At 61.8% G+C, this 27,493-nt stretch overlaps 4 protein-coding genes across 4 annotated transcripts; all 4 read right to left on the bottom strand.

Moving 5' to 3' along the window:
- Positions 1–856: 856 nt before the first annotated feature.
- LOC113431716 (tapasin) lies at positions 857–8,983 on the bottom strand. The gene is given in 9 exon segments (XM_087954126.1): positions 857–1,633; positions 1,727–1,816; positions 2,429–2,467; positions 2,470–2,751; positions 3,341–3,673; positions 4,941–5,261; positions 5,355–5,564; positions 5,881–6,092; positions 8,856–8,983. Coding segments are annotated over 9 exon segments (2,025 nt in total). The 3' UTR covers positions 857–1,223.
- A 482-nt stretch (positions 8,984–9,465) lies between these two features.
- On the bottom strand, positions 9,466–11,153 carry ZBTB22 (zinc finger and BTB domain containing 22). The gene is given in 3 exon segments (XM_087953375.1): positions 9,466–10,344; positions 10,382–10,674; positions 10,677–11,153. Coding segments are annotated over 3 exon segments (1,515 nt in total). The 5' UTR covers positions 11,140–11,153; the 3' UTR covers positions 9,466–9,585.
- Positions 11,154–11,265: 112 nt separating this feature from the next.
- DAXX (death domain associated protein) lies at positions 11,266–22,571 on the bottom strand. Its single transcript, XM_087953370.1, is given in 9 exon segments — positions 11,266–11,386; positions 11,475–11,721; positions 11,805–11,941; positions 11,944–12,113; positions 12,295–12,490; positions 13,004–13,076; positions 13,078–13,243; positions 14,077–14,869; positions 21,852–22,571. Coding segments are annotated over 9 exon segments (2,064 nt in total). The 5' UTR covers positions 22,074–22,571; the 3' UTR covers positions 11,266–11,326.
- Positions 22,572–22,889: 318 nt separating this feature from the next.
- On the bottom strand, positions 22,890–27,424 carry KIFC1 (kinesin family member C1). The gene is given in 19 exon segments (XM_087954125.1): positions 22,890–23,045; positions 23,123–23,177; positions 23,179–23,193; positions 23,304–23,377; positions 23,498–23,637; positions 23,736–23,874; positions 23,991–24,158; positions 24,278–24,451; positions 24,564–24,680; positions 24,858–24,986; positions 25,073–25,219; positions 25,820–26,018; positions 26,103–26,168; positions 26,170–26,275; positions 26,278–26,317; positions 26,365–26,450; positions 26,556–26,615; positions 26,723–26,855; positions 26,944–27,424. Coding segments are annotated over 19 exon segments (2,025 nt in total). The 5' UTR covers positions 27,076–27,424; the 3' UTR covers positions 22,890–23,000.
- Positions 27,425–27,493: the final 69 nt, after the last annotated feature.

Here is a 27,493-nt window from a genome sequence, read left to right as displayed (position 1 = left end):
GCTCCCTCCCTGGATCTCACCCCCTCAGCTGCCCCCTCCCCCACTCCAAAAGCTGCTGGGTGTGGGAATGGAAGCAGCGGCCAGGCGCCTTCCAGCGTCTTCCGGGGTGAGAGAAGGGCAGAAGCCGTGGCACAGGCAGCCGCCCACCTGCCTCTACCAGGGACGCTTCCTGGGCACAGCTGCCTCCACTGGGACCCCAGGGGGAGACACCCCTACCCCAGGACAGGCAGGTGGGCTCCATCCAAGGAGGCCCCAGCGCCATCCAGAGGCCAAGAGGGGCCTTCCAAGGAGCCGCCGCATTTTGCAGGACTGGGCACAGCCTCTCTGGGCCCTCCGGGTGATTCGGACAACAGGCAACACCCCCAAAAAAACACCCCCAGTGAAGCCAGCAGGTGCTTCTCCCAGGTGGTGGGGAAGGTGGGGGCAGCCCTCGGAGGGAGGAACCCGCCGGGATCGGCGGGCAGGGAGGGGCCACGGCCAGCCGGCTACCCTGGTGGCTCCTCTTCGGCCATGAGGGGCTCCCCACCCACACAAAAGCTTCGCTTTCAGGATTCGACCCCCCCCACCCCGGTCGGTGCCCGTCTTCCTCTGCAGGCGAGGGAAGGTGGCAAGTGCCCCCAGCCGCCTGGCAAGGCCTCGGCCCCGAGGTCCGGTGTGAGGAGGGGTGGGGGGAGGAGGCCCCTCCCCCTTTATCCTGCAAGCCCTCCTCCCGCCCTTCCCCCAAAGGCCTCCAGCCACACAAGAGACACGAGAGACACGCGTAGGAAAGGAAAACCTTTATAAACCGATGGAGAGAGAGAGAGAGCAGCTGACGGTCCACAGCAGGCCAAACCTCGACAGGCCGGGGGGGGGGTGATAGGAGGGGCACGAGGGAGGGGCAGAAGTAGCCCCAGCCCCACTGCCTCCGGAGGGGGAGGACGGTGGTCTGGGGGGGCAGGCCTGAGTTGCTGGCCTGACCAGACCTTCCGGGGCCCGATCGGCTCCTCCCAGCACGGCCGAGGGCTTCGTTCCCCTTCTGCGGTTGTGGGAGGGGGCAGGCAGAAAACCCCTCCCCAACTATGGGGGCCTCTTCAGCACAGGATCCGGATAGCAGAACAGAACACTCTGCGGGGGGGAGGGGAAGGGGGAACAACCACAACTGGGGGACACAGAGGAGGCCAGGCTGGCTGCTGAGAGCCCCCCCAGCCCCCGAGGCAGGATGTGGGCGGGGCCTACCCAGGGCTTCACTCCGAAAGCTGCCGGGGCGCGGGGAGGTGCCCGTCCGTCCGAGGGCCCCGGGGACAGGTAGGGAGGCCTTGCCGAAGGGGAGCAGGGATCCCCGCTTCCTGCCCGCGGGAAGGACAGATGGACACCCTAAGCGCGTTCAGCACCCCCTCCCCAAATTGCCAGCTAAGATTCACGGGGAGGGGGGTCCGCAGCCCTTCCTTCGGCACCCAGAGGAGGCGCCAGCACCCGGGAGGCCGGTCACCGGAGTGGGGCCTGGCGGCGACGAGGACCTGAGCCCGGAGAGCTGCCGCTTGGTGGCCCCCTGGCCCTTCTCGGGGAGGGGCAACAGCCTGCGAGGAGGAGGGGCCGGGCGGGGCACCCTGGGCCCTCGGCTCCGCCGTCCTCGCCTCCTTCTTCTCTCCAAAGACTGCGGGAGAGAAAGCTGAGGGGTTAAGCGGGGGGAGGCCATTGGGAGGGGGCTGCCCTTCGGAGGGCGAGGGGGAGACAGTCCCCCACTCACCTCGCTGGGAAAGCAGCTGCAGGAATCCCAGGAGCACAAAGGAGACCAGGAAGAGGCCAATCAGGTCCTCCACGGAGGGGGCCGAGGAGCCTGGAGAGGAAGGCAGGTGGGGAGTCCCAGAAACGGACCTCAAGTCTCTCTCCCCTCCCCCCACAGCCCTTGAGGGGGCTCCCTGGATGCCCCTCCCACCAAAACAAAGAGGAGGGGGGCTCCGGGATCAGGCCGGGGGATTCGGAGAGCCAAGTCCCACTTCCGCCCAGCCCAGGTGGGTCTCTTAGCCGGGGGACCGAGGTGCTTCCCTGCACACCCAGGATGGACCCCACCCTTTGCCCTCCCCGGAATTCCAGGGCTGGGCTGCAGGAACTGACACCCCCACACACAAAGAAGCTCCCCACAGAGCAGGGTTCCCACAAGCGCCCCCGGTGGGGTGTCCTGCAGGGCTACAGACCGATGGAAGCCCCCCGTTGTCGGGGGCTGCACCCGAGATCCGCGGCCTGCCTCTCGTGCCAAGAGTGGAGGGAGCCGGGACAGCAACGCCTCACACTTGTGGGTCCAAGGGTTGCTATTCTAGCCCCCCAGAGTGGGGGTGGGGGGCCTGGTCTCTGCCTCGCGTGTCGGGTGGGGACATGCGGCCCCTCCCACCAAGGTGGGGGGGAGAGACACCCTCCGCCTTCACACCCTCCCCTCCACTGCACGGCCTACCTGCCACCTTCAGCTTCAGGGTCCTCTGGAGCCCGCCTGGCCCAGCCCCACGTGGCTCACGTGGCAGCTGTAGGAGCCCCCCTGATCCCCCGACTGGAGCGCTGGCAGGCGGGCGAAGCTGGTGAAGCTGCAGGTGCCGTCCGCCGCCTGCCGGTGCCCGATGCCCACGTCTCCAGGAGGACCTTGGGGGGCTCCAGGGCTGTGCCACTTCCAGACCACGGAGACGCTCTGCGGGTAATGGCCGCTGATCTCGCAGGCCAGGTCCGTGTGGGTGTTGAGGGGCACCGGGAAGGGCACCGGGCGGAGGGCGACCTTGGGCGGCTCTGGGGGCAGAGAAAGAGGGGGAGACGGGTCAGATGGGTGGGGGAGGGGAAATGCAAGGCTCAACCTCCCTTTTCCTCCCAGGGAGAAACTACTCAGGGACACCAAGTGACCCGTGTGCGAAACAAGCACATACAGAGGCTGCTGGATCGGTCAGGCCCAACGCGGCCTTTGGGGGACAGAGAGGTCGAGAGACCTGAACCGGAGGTTTAGATGGGATGGTTCCAAAAGGTACCAGAACTCTTTGCGATCCTGCTGAGCCGCTGCTAATGGTGGTTTGGCAAAGGGTAAATATATTTGGACCCCGGAGGAAACCGCCAGAAAGGAGGAGCTGAAAGCAGCCGGCGGAGAGAGGCTGGAGACCCTCCGTAGGGAAGGACGCGGGAGGAAGGGCGCAATGCGTGCAGGGAAGCAGGAGAGGAAGGTCCAGGGATGAGTTGGGAGCCGCTGGACGGAGCTGCTCCTTGCTGGGCCTGCCGATCCCCTCCGGGCCTCCTTGCAAGGGGCTGTTACTGTCTTCGAGGCCCTCCTGTCCTATGGGCCGCCCCTCCCCTCCAGGGCACGCAGCAGGTGGGAGGGGGAGCCACTCACGCACGATCTTCAGCTCCATGGCCTGCTGGGCCTGCAGGTGGGGCAGGTAGACGGAGCAGATGTAGGTCCCCTCGTGGCGCACCTGAGCGCCCTTCAACTGCAGGGAGACGTTGTTGCTGTTGGGGTCCAGGAAGAGCCGGGCCCCCTCCTCAGCGACCGCCATGCGCTGGGCAGCTCCGTCGTAGGCCAGGATCACTCGTCCGGCACCACCGTGCTGCTGGCGCCATTCCACCGAGAAGGCCGTGGCCGGAGCTGAGAAGCCGCAGTCCAGCAGCACGTCCTTCCCCAGCATGGACTCCACCCGCGGCGTCCGGGTGAAAACGGAGAGGACGGCTGGGCAGGAGGAGGAGGAGAGGTGAGGCCCCGAGTCCGGCTGGTCAGCCAACCCTCCCCCACCTCTGGGTACCCCTCCCCCAAGCCCAGGACCTCCCGTCACCTGATCTCTAAATTCCCTTTCACTTCTTCTGAGCCTGTCAAATTCTTGACTCTTTCCCAGTTTTTAAACCTTCCTTCCTTCCTTTCTTTGTATCCCGCCTTTACTGTTCTAACAAACACAGGTAGTCCTCAGCTTACGGCCACAAGGGAGCCACAAATTTCCTCAGACGGACAGTTAAGTGAATTTTGCCCCATTTCATGACCTCTCTTGCCGCCGTCATTCAGTGAATCCCTGCAGTTGTGAAGTAAATTTGGCTCCCCATTGACTGTGCGGGCCGGGAGGTTGCAGAAGGGAATCACGGGACCCCGGAGACCCCATGACCGTCACAACTGTGAGTCGGTTGCCAAGCATCTGAATCCTGGCCACGTGACCCCTGCGGAAGCTGCCATCAACGGCCATGGGGGGAAAGCGGTCATAAGTCACTTTTTTTCACTGCCCTTGTAAGTTCAAATGGTCCCTCCATGAACCGTTGTAAGTCGAGGACTACATGCAACTGAAAGTGGCGAAGACGTTTTTGATGCCCTGCGTTTAATCTGCCCCCTTAAGGAAGGGACATTCCTGCTTGAAGGAGGGAGGGAAGGAGGGAGGAGAGAAGAAGGGAAGAGAGAGGGAAAGGGAGGGAAGAGAGGAAAGAAGAAGGAAGGAGAAAGGGAGGGAAGGAAAGGAGAGGAAGGGAGAGGAGGAAAGAAGGGAAAGGGAAGGGAAGAGAAGAGAGGAAAGAGAGGAAGAGAAGGGAAAGGAAGGGAAGGAGAAGAAAGGAGGGAAGAGAAGAGAAAGGGAGGGAGGGAGGAGAGGAAGTTATGAACAAAAGTAAATGTGAAAGATGGCCTTAAGGGAGGGCGCTCCAACCTTGGCCACTTGAAGACTCCTGGACTTCAACTCCCAGAATTCCACTTTGCTGGCTGAGGAATCCTGGGAGTTGAAGTCCAGGAGCCTTCAGGTGGGGCCAAGGTGGGAGGGCCCTGCTTTCAGGGGGGAAGGGGGACTTGATTCCTGGTCTAAAGAGGGTCTCCCTGTTTAGGGACTCTTGGTTGGGGGGCGATGTCCCCCCCCCGCCTGAAATCTTTCCTGCCAACCCCAATCCATGAGATATGCTGGACTGCAACTCCCATCCTCCCCCCCACCCCAAATCCAGACCTGCCCCAGTCGGGCTTCTGGGCCTACCGGTTGCCGTGGTGACCCTGGGCACTTCCGGCTGTTTCCCGGGCAACGGCCCCTCCTGGTGCAGGATGCTGCTGACCCCGAAGGCCGCCTCGGGGCTCTGGATGGAGGCGATGACCCAGCGGCCGTCCAGCGAGCGCGGGCAGCCCCCGCCGCCGCCCTCCGGCCCCGCCGCCAGCCCCGCGGCCCAGGGCACGTGCGCCTCCCGCGGGCGGTAGGGGTTCATCTCGCACGCCGGGGCCCCCTCGCCGGGCCGAGCGCTGGAGCGGCCCCAGCGGGGACGGGCGTCGGGCTCCCGGCCGCTCCAGAGGCTCCCGGAGGGGTCTGTGCGGGGAGGGAGGGAGGGAGGGTTTCAGGACCGCAGCCTCCCTCCCGCCTTCCCTGCTCCCGTTTCCTCCCTCCCGCCCGGCTCCCTACCCAGCAGCTGGAAGGCCAGGCCGGGCTCCACCTCGGCGGGCAGGTCGCGCTCCAGGGCGGCTTCGGGGAGGCGCTGCCCGGGCGGCGGCAGGACGAGCAGAGCGCGGCGCTGGGTCAGGTCGCTGGGCATCACCCCGCCGCCGCCGCCGCCCGCCTCCTCCACGAACCAGCAGCCCAGCTTGGCCGGCGGGGAGGCGGCGGCGGCGGCACCTGCGGGCGGGGGGAAGACGGGAGAGGGCTCAGCCGGACGGCTCCGCCCAAAGCGGGAATCCCCGCTCGGCCGGAGGAGCTTCCGTGGCGCTGCCGGCCTCCGGGGTCGCGGGGGCCGCTTCGGGCCGTCCAAAGGCTCCGGTCGGTCGGTCGGTCGTCTGGGTTGGGCTCCCCTCGGGGGGATCGCCGGATCCCCGCTTCCCCCTCCCCCAAGGCCCGGGAGCCCCTCCCGCACTCACCGAGGAGGAGGAGGAGGAGGGGGACAGGAGGGGGCTCCGCTCCCCGCGGGCGAAGGAGGAGGAGGAGGCGGCCATACCGAGCGCAGCGGACGGGCAGGCGAGGACCGGGAGCTGCAGAAGACGACGTCGGCGCGACCCGTTTCGGCCCGGGTCGCTTTCACTTTCGCCGGAGGAGGAAGGGGAGGCGGCCGAGCCGGGCCAATGCGCCCCCGCCTCCGCCCCCCTCTCCGTCCCTGGGCCGGCGCTTGTTCCGGGCGGGGCGAGGACGATTCGTCGGCCGAGGAGGCTCCTTTCCGGAGGAAGCGCCGGGGAAGCCCCTCGCCCGGTGGTGTCCCCCCTCCGCCCGAACCCCCTCGATCCTCTGGGAGGCAACTATCCAGGCAGGGGGGGCAGTAGACTCGGGCAGCCAGGCCAGGCTAGTCCCGGGATGGGAGGCCAGCAGGAGATCCCAAGAGCTATTAGGCCATCCGATGTAGAGTTATCATTGCAGGAATGTCCGGGAAGCCCCGTGGTGCCCCCCCTCCCCAATTCCCCCCCCCCATGCTCTGGGAGGCAACTATCCAGGCAGGGGCCGCAGGGCATGGGGGGGTGGGCGGCAGCAGCCTCCAGCAGCCAGGCCAGGCCGGTCCCGGGATGGGAGGCCAGCAGGAGATCCCAAGAGCTACTAGGCCGTCCGATGTAGAGTTGTCATTGCAGGAATCATCTCGGATGGCCAACCTCAGAGAAAGGATGTTTCCAAGCAAATACAACTCAGGCAAACAAAGTCACTCATCTCAAGGAGGATTAGAGAGAGGAAGTAAACATATGTTAGACTTTAATTAGAGATCATTAATTGCATGGATTACTGTGCTAAACAGTAACGAAAGTTAAGCAGTAACCAAAGTTAACCAGTGATGGAGGGTAACTAAAAAGGTGTATAAATGGAAGACTAGACTCCAAGAAAGATCATCATGGTTCAGTTGTTCATGATCAAACAACTCGACTGCCTCGTCATTACAACAGTCAGAGGCGCGCGGGGGCTTGGGAGCCAGGCCAGGCTAGTCCGGGATGGGAGGCCAGCAGGAGATCCCAAGAGATATTAGGCTGGAAGGCGTGGGGGGGAGAGGGCGGCCTGCCTGGGGACAATGGAGGGATTCACTTGGGTGCAAGTCAGCGTGTGTTGTGGGGGGTGTGTGAAAGTTTCCACAGAGAACCATGAATAAAATGGCCTCGTTGGCTCCCTGCCTGTGTTTACACACCTTCACCCCTGTTATAGGGTCCCTTCCCGAAATCTTCAGCACAACCACCAGGGCCGGGTGGGCCCCAAGGCCCCACTGAGGGTGAGAATGGCCCTCTTCAGTGGGGGGGAATTGGTGCTCCTGGGGACGGCCCCTCCCCCTCCCTCCCCCATTGGGTCTCCAGCAGAGCCCTGGATAAAATGGCCGCCAAAGGGCCCTCCCAACGGGCTGGATGCCCAGCAGGGCCAGGGCAGAGCTTGCAAAAGGCCGCAGGAAAAGCCACGTCCCAAACCAGAGGCCGAACTCTGATTTGTTTGTCATTGGGGGGGGGATCACCTTCGTCCTTCCCGTCCCTTCCCGGGGCTTGGCCTCCTCGCCCCTTTCCTCCCTCCCCTCTGCTCCAGAGGCTCCAGAGGCAGGATTGGAATTGGGGCGCCTGAGCCTCGGGCTCCCCTGGGCACTGAAAGGGATTGGAGGGAGCAGCCCCGACGGAGGAGAAGAGCCGCCCAGGATCCCAGGGCTGGAAGGGGCCTTGAAGGTCCTCTAGTCCAGGGGTCGCCAAGCTTTTGGACCTCAGGGACCACCAAAAGCATCATTTTAAATCCTAGGGACCACTAACCGGTTCTGTGGGAGTCGCCTAATTTGTGGGTGTGGCTTCGTGGTCATGTGACTGGCTGGGCATGGTTTGTATATAAATATTATAAATATTGATATAAATATAGAATTTTTTATTGAAAAACGAGCATTTTTTAACCCCAGATCAGGCAAAGCAGTCAGGCAGATTGTGTCGCTCACAGAATCACAGATTCATTCAGAGATCTATCTATCTGCCGTCAGCTAGCTCAGCCTGTCACATAAAATTTGCTAGCAAGCAAACTCACAAAATTAATTCACAACGCACCTTGTATGTAAATATTGATTTTTTTAATAAAAAAAAAGAGCAACTTTTACCCCAAATCAGGCAAAGCAGGCAGGCAGATTGAGTTGCTCACAGAATCATTCAGAGATCAATCTATCTGCCATCGGCTACCTGAGCCAGTCGCATAAAGTTTGCTTGCCGTGAGTCTGCACTGAATAATAGGACCTAAGGGAGGTTCGGCTGTGCTTAAAAGCAGAGCCGAAGATCTAAAAACCAGTTAGAAAGGAAGAAATCCAACCATTTCCTGTTTCGTAGCTAATCTAAATCTCCCGGCACAGAACAGCTGATGGTCCAAAAAAATAGCAATTTAGCGGGCAAGTTTGCCAGGTAAGGAGTGAGTGGGCAGGGAGGGTTCCTGCGGGCCATGTGGGCAGTGCAGCCTTGTGTTTCTGCGCAGCCTGGATTAATTGCTTTTTTTTGGGGGGGGGGTTCTCTGGGGGTGAGATTTCTCTGCAGCCCACCAAAATTTTCTCAACCATTGCTCTAGTCCAACCCCTTGCTCAAGGCAGGTGACAGGTAGCCCCCCCTCCCCCGACTTACAACCACAACGGAGGCCAAACTTTCTGTGGCCAAGTGAATTTTGTCTCATGTTACAATCACAATCGTTAAAAGAACCTTTTCCCCCATTAATCAGAAGGGAGAAAAGGGGGACGAGAGCTGTCACCAATATGGGCCAGTGGGCCACGTAACCATGGGGATGCTACAAGCGGGAAAAACGGCCGGAAGTCACTTTTTTCAGGGCCCCTGGAACTTCCGGCCGTTCGTAAAACAAACCCTGGTGGACCAGCTGTACCGCCCGACCCAAGAACCAGCCGGGACCGTTCCCCCCTCCTGCCCTCTGCTGCCCGGAGCCGAGAAGAGGGGTGGGGTGGGGGGTGGGGCCAAACCCTCCCTGGGCTCCTCCCTACGAGCTCACCTGGCCCCAGCTCCCCCCACCTCCTCCTCAGTCCCAGGACGGCGCCAGCAAAGATCCAAAGAGGGCTTTAAACAGCAATAAATATTTATAGAGAATTTCTGGCTTTCCAATGGAAGGACGTTTATCATCTCGATGGAAGGAAGGAAGGGGGGGTGACGGAAGGGGGAAAACCTCTGGGGGAGGGAGGGAGGGGCTTATCTTCCAGGCTGGGACCAGAGCAGAGTCCAGCTTTCTTATGTGTGCGTGAGGGTTTTTTTTTTTTTTGCGGGGGGACGACTTGTTTCCAGAGTGACTGGTGCGATCTCTGGACACACAGTTGGGCATCCAGCCACCTCAGAACTGATCCCTCCCCAAAGCCCCTTCCTGGGGAAAGGAGGGGCTCTTGCCCAAAAGTTTGACACACACACACACACACACGGGGGGCGTAGGGGCAGGCGGTTACATCAAGATCCCCCTCTGCAAATGGGTCGGGGGGGGGCATTTAGCGTCACCCCCTTGTCCCGAAAGGAGGTTTTAGGCAACGGCTGCCCAAGAGGGCCTGGGACAGACCTAAGGAGACCCCGCCCAAGTTTGGGCACATTGCATGATGGGAAGAGAGGCCAAAGGGGGGCTTCCTCGGTGGGGAGACAGGAGCCGTTCCCAGCCCCCTCCTCTCTGCAGAAACCAGGCCCCGAGGGAAGCCCCAGTGGGGGAGGCTCCTTCCTCGCAGGGAGGGCGTCCGTCCCGCCGCTCACATCTTGCTGCTGGTGCTGGCCAAGCCCCCGTCGCTGCGGGGGGACCGTCCGGCGGCCCACTCGGCCTCCCCGGGCAGGCGGGGGGGCGAGGCCTCCTTCCGGGGGGTCCCGGCGGCCGAGAGGGTCCCGGCCGGCGGGCCCAGGCGGTGTCGCCTCTCGCAGTGGCCCTTGTGGCGCATGAAGCTGTCCCGCCACATGAACTTCTTGGCGCAGACCAGGCACTGGTAGGGCTTGAGGCCCGTGTGGGTCTTCATGTGCTCCGTCAGGTGGTGCTTCATCTTGAACTTCTTGTTGCAGACGGGGCAGTCGAAGGGGCGCAGGTTGAGGTGCATGTTGACGTGCCGGTCCCGCATGCTCTTGTGCGAGAAGGCCTTGCCGCAGTGGCACAGGAAGATCTTGTTGGCCTCGCCCGAGGCCCCCGGCAGCTGCACCGCCCCGTGCTCCGCCGGGACAACCCCCGGGCCCGGGCCCCCCGACGCCCCCGACGCCGGGAAGAGCAGCAGCGGCCCGGCCGGCAGGTCCAGCGGGAGGAGGGCGCGGGGGGCGGCGGCGGCGGCGGGCGCGAAGGCCACGTCTTGGGAGGACTCGCAGAAGTTGACCTGCTCCTCCGGCGGCGGCGGCGGGGGGGCGGCCGCCTCGCTTAGCGTCCGCACGTCGCTGATGCTCAGGGCGGCGGGGTCGGCCGGTTCCTCCTCCTCCTCCTCGTCGTCCTCGTCCTCCTCTTCCTCGCAGGTCAGCACCAGCCCCGCCGACGCCTCCCCCGCCGCCGGACGCCCGCCCGCCGACGCCGACGCCGCGCTCCTTCTTCACCGGCACCCACGGCCGCTGCGGGACGAGGCTGGGCCGCGCGTAGGCCGGCCGGCGGGCCTCGCTGCTGCCGGGCTCCCCGTCGTCGTCCGGCTCAGCCCCGGCCCGGCGGGCGAAGGGATCCGGCGGGCGGAGGCGCCGCGGGGCGGGCCGGCGCAGCCCCTCCTCCTCCTCCCGATCGCCGCTCCCCACGCGGAGCCCGGCCCGGGGCTGCTCGATGGGCCCGTCGCGGCGGGGGCTGAAGTAGCTGCTGCTGCTGGGCGACTGGCTCTCCCCCCCGCCCCGCCGCCGCGGCCTCCGGAGCAGCAGCCGGAGGAGGAAGAGGAGGAGGCGGCGTCGTCCTGGGCGAGGTCGGGCCGTCGCTGCCGCTCCTTGAGCAGCTCCGTGCACTTGTCCACGATGTGCCACATCTGCAGGACGCTGCCCACCGTCAGGAAGTTGACCAGGTCGTCGCGGCCCATGCGGAGCCGCCCCGTGTAAGCCGAGCCCAGCACCAGCTCGAAGGCGGCCGGGTCCATGACGCTGGGCAGCACCACGGAGCTCATGTTCTTCAGCAGCACCTGGTCGTGGAAGTAGGGCGAGCAGGCGGCCAGCACGGCCCGGTGGGCCCGGAAGACGCGGCCCTGCACGTGGATGGCCAGGTCGCACAGCTGCCCCTCCACCCGCTGCTGGTTCAGCGCCTCCAGCAGGGCGCGCGTAGCCTCCGGGAAGGCCACCTGCACCGCCGCCGCCGCCTCCGCCATGCCGCCCGCCCCGGCCTCCGGCCTCCGGGTGCCCTCTGCGCAGGCGCCGCTCCTCCCGGGCCCCGCCCCCCCTCTTCCACTCCCCCCCCCCGCCCGCGCGGAAAATGAGGCAGGCGGGCTCCGTGCACAAAAATAAGTCTTTACTCTCCTCCGGGCCTCCGCCCCCCGCGCCCCCTCTCCGCGGCTGCTACTCCGAGTCGGAGAGGACGATGATCTCCTCCGGGTCGCACTGGGTGGCCACGCTGGTCTGTGGGGAGGGGGTGAAGGAGAGGGAGAGAGGTCAGTGGAGGCTCCTCCCACGGCGCCCCTCCCCTCTCCCTCCCCTCCGCACCCACCCTGGTGAGGAGCAGGTCCTCCGGCGAACGTGGCTTCATCCTGGTCTTCTGCTGCTGCTGTGGCCGGGGGCTGCCCTGGCTGCTGGAGACCAGGCCCACCCCGGGGGAGTCCGGGCGGGTGGAGTCGGCCAGGGGCTCCGGGCTGCTGCGGGAGGGCAGCCACTCCTCCCCCTCCGAGCCCGAGCTGGGCACCCGGATGCAGCCGACGTCCCCGGGGGTGGTGGTGGGGGTGGTGCTGGTGATGCTGCTGCCGGGCAGAGAGAGAGAGGGAGGCCAGCGTGAGATGATATGGGGGCAGGCAGCCCCCCGTCCCCTCCCCAGGCCCCGCACCTGCTGCTGGAGCCCACGGGCTGCCCCCAAGGCCGGCTCCTCTTGCTGGGCGGCTGCCCGTTGAGATCCCCGTTCTCCAGCGAGTTGCTGCGCTTGGGGGCCGCCGGGGGCCCCGGGGGCCGGGCTCTGCTGCCCCCTTCCTCCTCCTCCTCGTCTTGCTTGAGCTGCAAGAGCAACTGCTGGGGAGGGAGTCCGGGAAGACTTCCTCCTCCTCCTCCTCCTCCTCCTCTGCGGAGAGCAGGGCCACCTCAGGCTCCTCCGGGTCCATCTGCTGGTCAGCGTCCCCGTCTGCAGCAGGGGGCTCCTCACCTGGGTGCCGGGGGGGCAGGGTCACCCGAGGTCACCCGGGAGTATCCCCCGTCCCCCAGGAACTGTACGGCCAGGAGGAGAGCCCCCTCCAGGCTATTAATGCAGGATGACCCTGCGGAACTCATTGCCACAAGGAGCCCCTTCAAGGGGGAAGGCCACTTTAGCCACCCACCCAGGGTACCTGCCGCTGCCACCGCCTCCTCCTCCTCCTCCTCCTCGTCCTCTGCATCATCCAGGCAGTGGGCCAGCTCCGTGTCTAGGTCTGACTCAGAGTCCGAGTCTTCCTCCTCCTCTTCCTCCTCCTCTTCCTCCTCCTCGTCTTCCTCCTCGTCCCATGTTCCCTTCTTTTCACTGACCTCCTTGGGCCCTGCACTGTCCTAGGGCAAAGGCCGGGTATGTGGGTGGGGCGGGGTTCCACTTGCCCTGGACCCCCCACCTCCCACTGGGCCACAGGACGGGGACGCCCCGAGGGGATCTTCACTGGCTGGTCATGGGGGGGAGGGGGGGCTGGAGGCGGGGGGGGGCAACTTAGTTCTAGCCGGACTTTGCTGCAGCCAGCAGCCTTTCGGGAAAGGAAACGCTCCCTTCGGTCCACGGGAGTCGAGGGTCTTTCTTTCCGAAGGAACCTACCCAGGGCAGGCCTGACACAAACCGTCTCGGCCCTCTGTGGGACGGGACGGCCTTGGTGAGCGTGACTCTTCCCCCAGCTCAGCAGCTGCCCCCTTGACTTGACCCCGTGGCCCGGCAAAGCTTCTGAGGTGGAGCCCAGCAGGGTTGGCGGGAAGACCTCTGGTGGACCCTCAAAGGCGGGAGGTTAGGTCCCCCGCCCGCCCCACAATCCCCCTGCCCTGGAAGCCCCCTGCTCCACGGCCCCTGGGCCTCCCCCTTACCTCTCTGGCGGCTGTTCCCGAGACGGACTCCTCCGGGGAGGCTGGCCCCCTCCCTGGCCCTGCCGGGCTGGGGGCCTCTGCCATCCTGCCTGGGGGCCTCCCCCTGCTGCTGCTCCTCCTCGCTCTTGTCCTGCAGCTGAGCGAACTGGGTGATCACCTCCTCCAGGCGCTGCACACCCAGCGCCTGGTTGCGTTGCAGGTGCCGGGCTAGCTCCACATCCCCCATAGCTGGGTCAGTATCTGCCGGGCAGGAGACGGGCACGAGCTGACGGGGGTCCGCCTGCCTGCCCCGGGGCCAATGGGCTCCCCTCCATGGACGGGGGGGGGGCTCTTGGGAAAGAGATCCCCGCTGGCCTCCGAGGAGGGGCTGTGCCCAAGGAACCTTCAGCCGCCCCCGCCAGAGGAAAGCAAGCGTGGGCTGCCCCTCCCTCCCCCGACGGGCTCCTGCCCAAACCTCCCCCCACCCCAGGTGTTCAATCCCAGCCACCCCATAGCCAGGGTGCTTTCGGGGGACACAGCTGGTTAACCCCGCTCCCCAATTCTAAACGGCCTCAAAGGCCCCACCCGGGATCCACGCCAGGAGCTCCCAGAGGGTGAAGCGCAGCTCCATTGTGCCCCCCGCCTTACCTCCTGGGGGACAACAGTTGGCGGAGTCTCCCTAGTCCGTCCGGCTGCTCGGTCCAAGAATCTGCCCAGCAAAGCGGCCGTGCGGAGAGGAGAGAAACATGCCCCTCCCACCCGCCGCTTCAAGGACAAGGAGAGGGGGTAGTGGGTTCCCTGGGCCAAGCTCTATTGGGGGGGACAGGCGGCCCTGCTCCGCTTGACTTAACCTGAGAGGGTTCGGAGCTGCTCATCCAGCCCTCTGACCCAGCCCCCCGTTCCCTTCCTTCCCGACAGCCAAAGGGAGTAGGAAAGACGAGAACAGCCGGGGGGCCTCCTTTGCGCCCCCAGCTGGTGGCCCCAAGGACTGCCCTGAGCAAGACCAGAAGGGGCACAGCGGGCACCAAAGCGGGACTCCTTGAGGCCTGAGCCCTGCCCGGTGGAACCAAGAGTCCCCTCCCTGCAGCACTCACTAGGCCGATACTTGTCGGTGAGGTGGCTGCCGAAGTTGTAGACCAGGTCGAGGCGACGCCGCTCCTGCAGCCGGGCGCCCACGTCCCGGAAGGCGTCGGCTGCCATGGCCTCCATCTGGCGCTTGGGCAGCCCCAGCTTGTGACGTTCGCTGGCCTTCTGCACCACCTTGAGGATGTCGGCAAAGTCTGGGAAGGCCTCCGGCTGGTTGATCAGCCGCTCTATGCGCCGGTTGACCTCCGGGTAGCGGGTCCCCCGGTAGGAGATGCGCTGCTCTATGACGCGGCCGGTCAGGCTGCTGCAGTCCTTCAGCTGGCAGAGGCGCTTGAAGACGTGCATCAGCCGGCGCTTGAGGCGGCTCTCCTGCAGGTAGGCCGAATCCTGGCTGTCCAGCTCCTCCAAGTCCAGCTCCTGCTCCTGCAGCCGCCGGATCTCGTTGGCGTAAACCCGCAGCAGGTTCTCCAGGTAGCGGATCTGCCGCTTGGAGCCCGCGCAGGGCTTGGCGGTCTCAGAGGGCGTCTGGGAGGCGAGGGCAGCCGGGGCATCCTGGGTGTCTGCGGGGGCCGGGGGCACGGCCCTTCTCCTCTGCGAATGGGCCCGGAAGGTGGTGCAGAGTTCATTAATGTAGACATAGACTTTTTCACTCCTGGCTTGCACCCGCGTCAGGCAGCGGCTCAGGACATTGTGAAACTCCACGGAAGCCAGGTACTCCGGACTGGTCTTCTGGTGGCGGCCGGAGAGGTAGGAGATGACCTCAGGGTGGTCCTCGGTGTGCCTGGAGCAGAAGGCCACGAACTGCAGGGGGGAAAAGGGGGCAGGAGAGGCAGGGCTCAAGGCGTGGCTCAGGCGGGATTCGCTTTCTCCGCGGCTTCCTGCCAGGAAGAAGACGGGAGCTGGGCTTGGAGGCGATACCCTCCTCTCCCCCAGAAGTCTATGGGACGGGCCCCGTAGTCCCTAAGGAGGAGAATCCTTCACGGGAGCCCAGTTGGTCAGGATACTAAGCGGAGCAGCTCGAAGAGCAAAGCATGCAACGGGCACAGGGGTACTTGACTGGTTGGAGAGGGCTGGCTCCTGCATGAGGACAGAAACGGCATGGGTCGCACTTTTGGATGATCTCTGGCGGGAGTGGGATGGGAGTAGTGCATCCATCCTTGCTCTACTTGATGTCTTGGCGGCTTTTGATACCATTGACCATGGGATTCTCCTGGGGGGGGGGGGCTTCAGGGGATGGGAGTGGGAGGCCTTGTGCTATCCTGGTTCACTTCCTTCCTCTGTGGCCGCTCTCAGTCATTGTTGACAGGAGGGGAGAGATCCAACCCTCGCCCACTGCTTTACGGGGTCCGCAGGGAATGGTACTCTCTCCGCTCCCGTTCAACATTTACATGAAGCCGCTGGGTGAGATCATCCAGCTGATGATACTCAGCTGTATGTCTCGGCCCGTGGTGAGTTAAGAGTCGCTGTGTCCTCCCTCTTGCAGTGCCTGGAGGCTGTTAGGGGCTGGGTGGGGAGCAACAGGTCGAAACTAAACCCTTGCAAGACCGAGTGGCTCTGGGTCTGGGGTTCGTTGGTTGAGGGAGAATTACCACCTTTAGTCTTGGATGGGGTGGCACTACCCCAAACGGACCGTAATCTAGGGGCTTTCCTGGACTCACGACTCCTGCTCAAAGAGCAGTCGTGGGTGTCGTGGCCAGGAGGGCTTTGCACAATTGCAGGTTGTGCACCACTTGCGCCCTTTCCTGGACCAACAGTCCCTACTGACGGTCACTCATGCCCTAGTCCAGGGATCCCCAACCTTTTTGACGCCGCGCCCGGACCGCGTACCGGCATCAACTGGCGCCGCCATCTTTTTTGATGAAAAAGTGCTTCCAGTGACCTCACCGGAAGCACTTTTTCGTCAAAGATGGCGGCAGCGCCTCGGTGAGCTTTTGGGTAGAAATGGCTTTCTACCTGGAAAAGCTCACCGGAAGCTCGGCACGCCATCTTTTTTGATGAAGTGCTTCCGGTGAGCTTTCTACCGGAAAAGCTCACCGAAGCACTTTTTCCAAAAGATGGCGGCGCCTTTGGCAACCAGCGGCGGTTGGGGAGCTTCTGCCCTAGTCCCATGATGGGCGAACCTGGCCGCGAGCCATTTGTTACATGCGAGCTGCAGGAAACTACTCACTGCGCATGTGCGCGGCCTCAGTTGATTTTCGGCCGGTTTAAGGCCTTGCAGAGCCTCCCAGAGGCTGAAGGAAGGCTTCTGCAGGCCAGGGCAAAATCGCAGGCCCGTTCCATTACTTCCTGTTTGGGGAATGCACGCACATGCATAGGGGGCATGGGGGCGTGCATTGCCTCTGGGGTAAGCTGGCTGCAGCAAGCCTGCAAGCACGCGCACAATTTTTGCAGCACAGGAACCCAAAAGGTTAGGCCACCACTGCCTTAGTCACTTCCCGTCTTGACTATTGCAATGTGCTCTACATGGGGCTGCCCTTGAAGAACATCTGGAAGCTCCAGATGGTGCAAATTGCAGCGGCCCACATGGTTTTGTGCAGACCCTGGTGTGCACACACGTGTCACCTCTCTTGCAGGAGCTGCATTGGTTGCCGATTTGCTTCCAGGTGCAATTCAAGGTGCTGGTTGTCCCCTTTCAAGCCCTTCGTGGCTTCGGACCTCAGGTGATCTGAGGGACTGTCTGTTACCAGTCACATCTACCTGACCCATCAGAGCAGGGAGGCAGGGAATGCTGCGGGTCCCATCCCCGAGGGAGATATACCTGGAGGGAAGAGGAGGCTTCTCCGTGGTGGCTCCCTCTCTCTGGAACATCATTCCTCCTAATCTCCAGGCCCCCACTCTAGCGCTCTTCCGGAAGGCCCTGAAGAAGGCCTGGTTCTAAAACGATCGTGCGCTGGAGCGCGCCGAGTCAATTTGGCTTCGGGGCTAAGCCACCCCGTAGAGGTGGTGAAGAGGGGGAGATCCCAGCAGGTTCGAGGAAAGCCGCATCTTTCCTCCTCAGCTGGCTAAATTCCCGAAGGCGTTAAGAGCGGCGGTTAGAAATGGCCGCCTCAAAGAAGCACTCATCCGGAAAAGAAAGTGCAGGAGGAAGTTAAGAAGTGAAAGTTTTGGCTGACCGGGATAAGAAGCAACAACCAAGGTATCCTGGAATTAAAAATTTATAAAAGATACATCGCTCCCAAAGAAGATTCGGAAGCAGCGAATGAAAGTGAAAAGGGAAAGTTTTTTTTTTTTCCACTCTCCTTCCTTACGGTGACAGCGAAGACAGATGAATGAGAAATTGGAAAAACCCGCTTTGGCACCAATAGGTAATTAAACTGGAAATATAATTAAATGCCAAGGGGACAATAAAGATTTCTGAATATTAAAAAAATCCTTTTTTTGCTATAAGTGGGAAGGGAGAGGAAAAGACTAAGAGCAGGATTTGGAAGGAGGAGCCTGCCTGGAATTCAAAAGAATTTAAAGTTAAATCTAAACAAGACTTCTAAAAGATACATTTTAACTGGAACTTTGCAACTAAATAGTAACCCCAGGAAGAGAAAGTGAAAAAAAGAAGAAAGTGCTAAAAGAAACAGCTTGTGTGTATTTGGATTGCTTGGTGACTTTGGGACTTTTGGAAATTATATCTGAATGACTAAAAACAATTGAGTGGTTGTTTAAAAAAATTCTACAATGGCATCACTTGTGGATGAACTGAAAATGGAATTTAAAAAATATAAAGAAGAGGAACAAGAAGGGAAGGGCTCTTCTGGTTCCGCTTTTCAATTTTTAGAAATGGCGATCTGTACCTATGAGAAGCTACAAGAAAAGACTGCACAAGAAGAAGATTGGGACAAAGAAGAAGCCATCTTTGATGAACAAGTAACTTTATCTGGGGAAGAAAGGGAAAAGGAGGGAAAGAGAGTGGAGAATTTAAGACCAAAAAAAACAACAACCAAAAAAGGGAAAAATAATGTGAAAAGTGGATATAATGTTACAAAGGAACAGAAAAGGGGAATACAGAAGAGGGAAATGGAGGTGGAGAGACAAGGGGGTAAAAAGGGGAGAGAGAAGCAAGGGAGGAAGGAAGGGAAGAGAAGTTACAAAGGTTTGGAGCAAGATGTAAAGAAACAGGACTTATTCAGAGATAATGGGTGAAAATTTAACTGAAAAACTGATTCTGCAAAGGTACATAAGATTGTATTATTTGTATTAGAAATAAGGTTAGAAAATTGGAAACAACATACAATTAAAAAGTGGGATAAAATAGTGTAATTCAGTGAAACTTTTGTGAACAAAATAAATGAAATGAAATAAACGAGATAATTGAACTAGGAAGGAATGGGAACATTTTAATTATTCAATGTTTTATAAAATATAAGTGAAGTGGGGGGGAAGTAACTATGGAAAGTTTATAAGTGTTCCCATAGAAGTATGATACCTATTTGAAAATAAATGTGTAAAATGTTTAAGAGCTAAATGAATATTAATATTAACGATAGAATTGAATTGGTATGGATTGTTGTTTTAATTATATTATATATTCATATTTTCTTTTTTTAAAATACAGTGTGTAGTTTTAGAATGCACCAAGCAGAATCCGAACGGAAGTTATGTATTATATTAAGTGTTATAATTTTAGGGGAAAGATATAAAGGCGTCATACTCCAATCAGTGATTACAGGATAAATTTTGTTTAATGAGAAAAGATAATAGACAGCTGAAACAGGACAGACAAAGAATATAAGTATAATGATTTAAATCGAGATGAAATAAATAAAATAAAGTTAAGAAAGTTAAAAGAGGGGAGAAGCTATATAGAAAATGTACAATGGTAATGAGATATGGAATGGTATATAAAAATGAGCATGAACTTGAATTTGTGTCTGTACAAAGAGATGTAACCCGGGATCAAGCTGCTTTCAAAAAAGATGTTTTATGTTTTGTTTATGTTTGTTCTTAAAAATCAATAAAAAAAATTTTTTAAAAAAAGGCGGCCTGGTTCTGCCAGTGGGCCTGGGGAACCCAGAGTGCGATGGAGCCCATTCAAATGGCTCGTGTAATCTGCTGTTATCGGGGTGGGGTACGATTCCCCCCCCCCCAATTTTGTTTTATTGTACTTTATTAATTTATTTGATTCTTTGTTAGTTTTTATGGTTTTTTAAATATGGTTTTACATTTTGTAAGCCGCCTTGAGTTGCCATGGGCGAACAGGTGGCAATATAAATAAATAAATAAAATAAATGAGGCAATCTGCACTGTGATTTGTTGCTGTGGGTGTCAAGGGGAGGTGTTTATCTTTTTTCCCGCCTTTTTCTTCTGCGCGCTCTGAATGGTTTACCTCACAACGTAAATGTTTTACCTCACAATGTAAATTTATGCCAGGGCTCTCCAACCTTAGCAACTTCAACCCCCAGAATTCTGGGAGTTGAAGTCCGCCAGGCTTCAAGTCGCCAAGGTTGGAGACCCCTGATTTATGCAGTGCAAGTTCCTGTCAGCATCTCCAGCTTCATTCGGAAAACTGCTGCGCAATTCCCTGACCAGGGTCAATGGGCACAGAAGCCTTCTGGCCCCTTCTAGGAAAGGGCAGTGGCCCTCGGGGGGCGGGGGGTGCCAGGGGAGCATAATTCCGGCCGCGGAGAGACCCCGGAGGATGGGCGATTGAGTCCATCCAGAAGGCGCCTTTGTGGTCGCTTGGTCGGCGACTGCCGCCTTTCTGGTGCCTGAGCTGCCCCCCCCCCCACCAGCCTTTCGGCCACCAGGGACCGATTCCCTGAATTGGGGGTTTGCTTGTTCACACACACCGGGGGGGGGGGGAGTTGGGGAACCCCAATCTATACTACGATTGGCTGCTGCGGGTGTCAAAGGGGGAGGTTCACTTTCTTCCCCCCGCAATAAGTATCCATGTAATTTTTTAGTCACCTTTCTTAGGAATGATAGTCACCTAACAGTTGGGTTGGAAATACACTGCTCAAAAAAATAAAGGGAACACAAAAATGAGACATCCTAGATCTGAATGAATGAAATATTCTTATTAGATACTTGGTTCATTACATAGTTGAATGTGCTGACAACAAAATCACACAAAAATTATCAATGGAAATCAAATTTAGCAACCCATGGAGGTCTGGATTTGGAGTTACACTCAAAATTAAAGTGGAAAAAAACACTACAGGCTGATCCAACTTTGATGTAATGTCCTTCAAACAAGTCAAAATGAGGCTCAGTAGTGTGTGTGGCCTCCACGTGCCCGTATGACCTCCCTGCAACGCCTGGACATGCTCCTGATGAGGAGGCGGATGGTCTCCTGAGGGATCTCCTCCCACACTTGGACTAAAGCATCCCCCAACTCCTGGACAGTCTGTGGTGCAACGTGGCATTGGTGGATGGAGCGAGACATGATGTCCCAGATGTGCTCAATTGGATTCAGGCCTGGGGAACGGGCGGGCCAGTCCATAGCATCAATGCCTTCGTCTTGCAGGAACTGCTGACACACTCCAGCCACATGAGGTCAAGCATTGCCTTGCATTAGGAGGAACCCAGGGCCAGCCGCACCAGCATATGGTCTCACAAGGGGTCTGAGGATCTCATCTCGGTACCTAATGGCAGTCAGGCTACCTCTGGTGAGCACATGGAGGGCTGTGCGGCCCCCTGAAGAAATGCCACCCCACACCATTATTGACCCACTGCCAAACCGGTCATGCTGGAGGATGTTACAGGCAGCACAATGTTCCCCACGGCGTCTCCAGACCCTGTCACGTCTGTCACATGTGCTCAGTGGGAACCTGCTTTCATCTGTGAAGAGCACAGGGCGCCAGTGGCGAATTTGCCAATCCTGGTGTTTTCTGGCAAATGCCAAACGTCCTGCACGGTGTTGGGCTGTAAGCACAACCCCCACCTGTGGACGTCGGGCCCTCATACCACCCCTCATGGAGTCTCTTTCTGACCATTTGAGCAGCCACATGCACATTTGTGGCCCTCTGGGGGTCATTTTGCAGGGCTCTGGCAGTGCTCCTCCTGTCCCTCCTTGCACAAAGGCGGAGGTAGCGGTCCTGATGCTGGGTTGTTGCCCTCCTACGGCCTCCTCCACGTCTCCTGATGTACTGGCCTGTCTCCTGGTAGCGCCTCCATGCTCTGGACACTACGCTGACAGACACAGCAAACCTTCTTGCCACAGCTCGCATTGATGTGCCATCCTGGATGAGCTGCACTACCTGAGCCACTTGTGTGGGTTGTAGACTCCGTCTCATGCTACCACTAGAGTGAAAGCGCCACCAGCATTCAAAAGTGAACCAACCATCAGCCAGAAAGCATAGGAAACTGAGAAGTGGTCTGTGGTCCCCACCTGCAGAACCACTCCTTTATTGGGGATGTCTTGCTAACTGCCAATGCTTTCCACCTGTGGTCTATTCCATTTGCACAACAGCATGTGAAATGGACTGTCAATCAGTGTTGCTACCTAAGTGGACAGTTCGATTTCACAGAAGTGTGATTGACTTGCAGTTTCATTGTGTTGTTTAAGTGTTCCCTTTATTTTGTTTGAGCAGTGTATATAAAAGTGAATGGTCTGGGGGGGTGTCTCCCACCTGGACAAACGCTGCCGCCTGGGGGGACCCGGCTGACCCAGGGCATTCTGGGAAATGGAGAGGAGAGTGGGGGAGGGGGCCACTCCTGGGCCACAGGAGGGTCCTGCAGGAAGGTGGGATGGATGACCCTTGGGGTCCCCTTAGAGGCTGACGCGTGGACTTTCCCGGCTTTCCTCTCCCTCTCGGCCCGGCTGGGTTCCCCACCTACCCCCCCCGCTCACCTCCTGGAAGAGCCGCTCGTTCTCGGCGCGGAGCCCCTTCTCCCCGGCGCTGCCGTTCTGCGGGGGTGGCGGCGTCGGAGGGGCGTCGGGCCCGCGGGAGCGCTGGCGGAGGGGGTCGGCGGCGGCGGCGGCCGGGGCGGCGAGGTCGGGCCAGGCGTCGTCGTCGTCGTCCAGGACGATGATGCAGTCGTCGTCGTTGGAGGCGTCGGGCGGGGAACTCATGGCCGGCGGGGCGAGCGGGCGTCGGGCATCGCCGGCGGGGAGGGCGGGGCGACCCACGCGGGAACCGGGCTCGCGGCGGGAGGCGCCGCGCAGCCCCGGCCGGCCTCGTCTGGGGGGCGACCGCGGCGGCGGCGGCGCCGGTGTGCACACCCGAGGCGGCCGCTCCTTCCCCGGTGGCGGCTTTCAAATTTCAATTCCGCTCGCCTCGCCTCGCCCGGGCGGCCTCCTCCCTCCGCGCCCACTGCGCAGGACCGGAAGCGGAGGTCCCGCGCCGCCATGTTCTTGTACGGACTGGGGCGAAGGAGGCGGCCCTGTTGCCCCCGCGTCTCCTCAGGCGGCAGCGCGGGCGTCTCCCCGCTGCCGAGGACCGGCCGCGCCGGTCGATAGGTGGACCGATCCTCCCCTCGGTCCCCGCTGAGATTGGAGCGTCGCCATCTTCCCGTACGGGGGAAAGCGCCGCTGGCGTCTCCTGGCACGTGACCGGATATAGCTAGGTGAAGCTCGGAGGCCACGCCCCCTGGCGGGGAGCTTTTTTTTTTTGCGGCTGCGCACTCGGTTCCCTTCAAGCGCCCGCGGGGTCCCGATTCAGGACGTGGGAAACGGCTCCGCCTGCCCAGGGCTTCAGGCGCTGCGCATGCGCTCTCTCCCGCCTGTCCGTAGGAACCGGGGAAGTCCAGCGCTGCGCCGTTTTCGGGCGTTCCCGCCATCGCCCCTCCCCCTCTCCGCCATCTGAACCCCCGCCCCGCCCCCCGGCTCTCGGGCCCCCCCCCGCCCCCCGGCCCGGAAAGAAGAGGAAGCGGCTGGTCTGGCTTGGCGATTCGCCCCTTTTTATTCAGAAGAAGTTTCAAAGCTCCACCCAAAGAGACGCACACAGAGACACACAAAAAGCAGTAAAACGATTAAAAAAATACGAAGACAAGCGCCCGGTTACTTTCGGTTGCTGGAGGCCTGGCCGATGACGCACTCGTTCACCTGCAAGGCAAAGGGGGTGGGGTGACGTCAGCCGCTTGCCCCCGGCCCCCATCCCCCACAGACCCCTCCCCACTTACCTTCCTAGCGAGCGAGGAGTTCAGGGACTCCCCAAAGTTCTCCTCCAGGGGAGATGTTCACAAACATCAGCCTGGGGGCAGAAGAGGGCGGGGGCGGCGTGGGAGGGGGGTCCCAGGGCAGCCCCTCCTGGGCCGAAGCCCTTCCCCTGCTCCCTCTACAGCCCCCAAAATAGCCACTCACATTTTGGAGCTGCCCCCCAGCGAGTTCTGGAGCAAGTAGGTCAGCTTGCTGTTGCGATACGGGATGTGGGCCTCCTGCGGAAAAGGTTGCAGGGAGGGGAAGGTCAGGCATGATGCACCTGGCCCAGAGAGGATGCCCCAGCTGCCTCCTTGCCCCCTCCCCCCGCCATGGTGCCCGAGGGCAGTGGCTGCTACCTTGTTGCTGAGGGCGTTGATGACCAGGCCCAGGGTGGAGAGGCTGGTGTTGATGGCCTGGGTCTCCTTCAGCCGCTCCCCCGTGGACAAGGACCTGTCCAGCCGCTCGCTGCCCGCCAGGTCCACTAAGCTCAGCACAGCTGCAGGGCCAAGGAGAGAAGAGCAGGTCAGGGGAGGGGGGGGGGGCTCCACAAGGGGCCCTGAGGAATCATCGGCAGCCCTCCCCCCCTGCACTCACAGGAGGTGTGGAGCCCCCGCTTGGCGTTCCTGCCCTCCACACGGAGCTGGAAGAGGCTGTGGCTGCGGGAGGAGCGCTCGTTCAGGTTGGTCCTGGCCACGGAGCGGTGGGCCTTGGCCGTCAGCAGCAGCCTCTGGACCTGGAAAGGGAAAAGGAGGGAGGGTCCCAGGAGCCTGAAGGGAGGGGGGGTGGAGACAGAGGCACAAGGAGCCCCCCCTCAGAGTTTGGGGAGGGGCTGGGGGGAGGGCGTCGTACCTCCTCCTCAGAAGAGACGGAGACGCAGGAGAGGTTGGGGACGTGCAGCTCCTCTGTGAACTGGCTCACTCGGCGGATCTCCAGATCCCCATTCTGCTCCGGCCGCAGCACCAAAAGATCCCGCAGCGACTCGTTGTAGATCTCCAGGAAGTTGGCTGTGAACTGGTACTGGGGAGGGAGGAGAGAAGGCCGGGGTTCGGAAAGGAGGCCCAGAGTCCATTCCCGATTCTGCCGGCTTGCAGGATTGGGATACCGCTTGCAAAGGACCCCCCTCCCCTCCCCCTCACCTGCCACCCCTTGGCTTCCATCTCACGGGAGGTTTCGAAGATCCGCCTCACGGCCCGAGGAATCACACCTGCCGTCTCGGGGGCCGCGTCCTCGGGGCCCTCCATCGTGTAGGTCTTGCCACTTCCCGTTTGCCCGTAGGCGAATATGCAGACATGATACCCGTCCAAGGCTGACTGGCAGAGGGAGGAGGAAGAGGAGAGCCCGGGAGGGTGAACGCCTGGCCAAGGGGGGGGGGAGCACCCCCTGCCACCCACCAGACGCCCCTCCGCTCCCCCCCCACCCCACCTGGACCAGCAGGGCGATTTCCTCGAAGACGCTCTCCTGAGAGCTGGACGGGGGAAACACCCGGTCGAAGTGGAAGTCGTAGGTGACGTCCTCCTTGCGCTCACGGCCAATGTGGGACTGCAGGGGGTAGGGGAAGGGGAGGGAGGGAGGGAGGGGTCACTTTGGGAGAGCGGAGCTACCCAGTCCTCCCCTGGGCTCCCCCACCCCCGGCTCCGCTCCACCCACCGTTTGTCTCCCCAGCGGTGGGACACTGGTCTCCCTCCGCCCGTGTGAGTGTGTGTGGGGGGGAGGTACCTCCTCTGTCCTGGAGAGCCCAAGGCTCTTGTTGTTGTCGGCCGGGAAGCGCAGGTGGCTGGCGGCCTTCTGAGCCTGCCTCTCGCTGGTCAGCAGGGGCCGCACTCGGCAGAAGACGCGGATGTTGCCCTTTGTCAGGCAGCCCCTTCGGGACAGAGGCACGCACCCCCCCCAATACACGCGCACACACGCGCGGTGGAGGGCGCCCTTCCCACCTTCAGCTCCTGCAGTGCGTTGTGCAGGCAGCGTCGCTCCATGTCTCCCTGGTGCAGCTGCTCCTCCAGCACCTCCAGCCGGGCCATCAGCCCCTCGTTCAGCTGCTGTTGCCCGGCCAGGCTCTCTCCGGACAGCAGCAGCTCTCGCTGAGCAGCAAGAAGGGAAGGGCCTGCTGAGTCTCGTTGCCCCCCCAGAGGCAGGTTCAGCAGGGTCCCCTCCCCCAGCACCCCCCCCCACGGCAGTCTCTTCTCGCCTCCTCTGAACCTTTGCCCCTTCTGGAAGCGGGGTGGGAGGGGATCTGCGTAACCAACCTTGGCCAGAGGGAGGAAGGCCCAGCTGCCTAGTGGACGCTGGGCAGCGTTCGAGCCCCTGGGACCAACCTGGGCCTGCCAACAGCACGGCAGCCGCTCGACAAAGCCAGAGAAGAGAGTCACTGCCTTCCATGTTTGAGATGGTGCAACACACACCCCTACCCCACGATTGCTTGGCCCAGGAAAGGCAGCGACGGCCGAGGCGGCTCAGGGGTGGCGAGAGGAGGACGGAGGGCCGGACTTGGTGCCTCCCCTCCTCCAGGACTCAATGGGCTGCATGCGTGACAGAGCTTGTGCAAAACCTGGCTGTGTCGTTCTCACCTCCCCACTCCCAAAAGGCGTGGACCGGGTGCGGGGAGAACCGAGGCTCTCCTCTCCTGACCTTGCCCAGGGCTGAACCAAGACGCGCCGAGAAGGCGCAGTCTGTCCTCTCACCTCTCTGGCCTTCAGTTGGAAGGCCTGCTCCCGGCTGCCCTCCGTGAGCTCCTGGCGGAGGGCCTCCAGCTGTCCGATCCTCTGGGCTTGGCTCCGGCACCTTTCCTCCAGCCGCTCTTCCTTCTCCAGCAGCTCGGACACCCTCTGGCCGCTCTCCCTGGCCTGCTCTCGGCAGCCCTGCAGTTCCGAGGCCAGCAGACTGACCAAGAAGACCGAGGGGGGGTTAAGACCAGCGGGTGGACCCCTGGAGCCCCCCTCGGCCTCCGCAGCGGCACTGCCTCACCTGACCCGGGTGGTCAGCTCTCCGTTCCGGCCGGTGGCCTCCGCCAGCTCCTGCTGCAGGCCCCCACCTGGCTCTTCAGGGCCTCGTTCTCCCGGCCAGCCCCTGGACCCGCTCCTTGTAGGCGGCCACCTTGGCCTGGAGGTCGCTGATCTGGCCCTTCAGGTCCCAGGGGCTCGCCTCCGCTCCCGCCCGCCCCGGGGGCCGCAGCCGGGGTCCTGGGGAGGAAAGGCCCAGGTGAGCACGGGTGGGGGGAGGGGCTTAAGGGCCGCAGGGTGGGGGGCGCAGGGGTGGGGGCTGCCTTACCTGGCTTGGGAGGCTCCGCAAGAACAGCCGCCCGGCGCTTCAGCCCTGCAAGCGGAGGAGGAGGGAGAGTGAGCGGGACCGGCAGGCGGAAGGCCCCACCGGGAGGGGGCTCGGCCCTTCCGCCCCCGCCGATGCCCCGCCGATGCCCACCTGCGGGAGGGGCGGCTGGGAGGGCGGCGATGGTGGCCCTGGCCGAGGATCGGCGTCGTCCTGCGGGGTCAGACAGACAAGACGGGGAGGGAGGCGGAGGGGGACCGTCAGCGGCGCCCGCAGAGACGGTGCACCGGCCGCCCCTCTCCCCCCACCCGCCTGGTTACCGGAGACGCGCAGGAGGCCGTGGGGAGCCGAGGGGGCCGCTCGGGGCCGGGACCCTCCGGGGGCCGCATTCGCCTGGACCTGCTGGGACGCCGCGCACTTCGGCCCCGGGGCCGCCCCGGTGCGCGCCCGTTTCTGCGGGGGGGAGGAGGAGGAGGAGGGGGGTCAGATCATGGGGCAGATCGGGGGCGCCCTCCCCCACCCGCGCGCCCCCGCCGCTCACCTGGGGCTCCGGGGGCGCGTTCTCGTCCGCCGCGGCCGCGCGCTTCCCCCGCAAGCCCGGCCGGGGCAGCCGGGAGGCGCTTTCGGGAGCCGCATTGGGGGCCAGGGGCTGCCGGGAGGCCGGCCGGTCCATCGCCCGAGGCTCCGCGGCTTCACTGGCGCATCCGGCGCGGGGCGCGATCGGCCGCCGCGCTCTCTGCACACGCTCAGAGGATCGCCCCCCCGCAGGACGCCGCTCGCTGCTTGCTCGCCGCCTCGGCAACGTCTGGAGGGATTCGAATCAGCTCCCGTCCGGCCCCTCGCGCGGCGGAGCCAATGGGGAGGGGCGGCGGCGGCGCGCTCGTCCCGCCCCGGACGGCGACCAATCGCGGGAGGAGGATTCCCCGCCGGCCCGCCCCTCCCGCTTGCGACGGCCCCTGTGCGTGACGGCTGCTGTGCGTGCGTGCGTGCGCGGGCCTTGACGGAAGCCCCGCCCTCTCCGCACGGGCGCCGGGCAGGCCGGGAGGGAGGGGCGGGGCCCTCCCGGGGCGGGGCCGGAGGGCTCACCCAGG

This window comes from Notechis scutatus, chromosome 2 (genome assembly GCF_049901735.1).
Source record: "Notechis scutatus isolate UNSWTSFEM ecotype Mainland chromosome 2, rNotScu1.2, whole genome shotgun sequence".
NCBI classification, from domain to species: Eukaryota; Metazoa; Chordata; class Lepidosauria; order Squamata; family Elapidae; genus Notechis; species Notechis scutatus.
The sequence above is the reverse complement of the archived record's forward strand: the minus strand, read 5'-3'. Positions and strand labels throughout refer to the sequence as shown.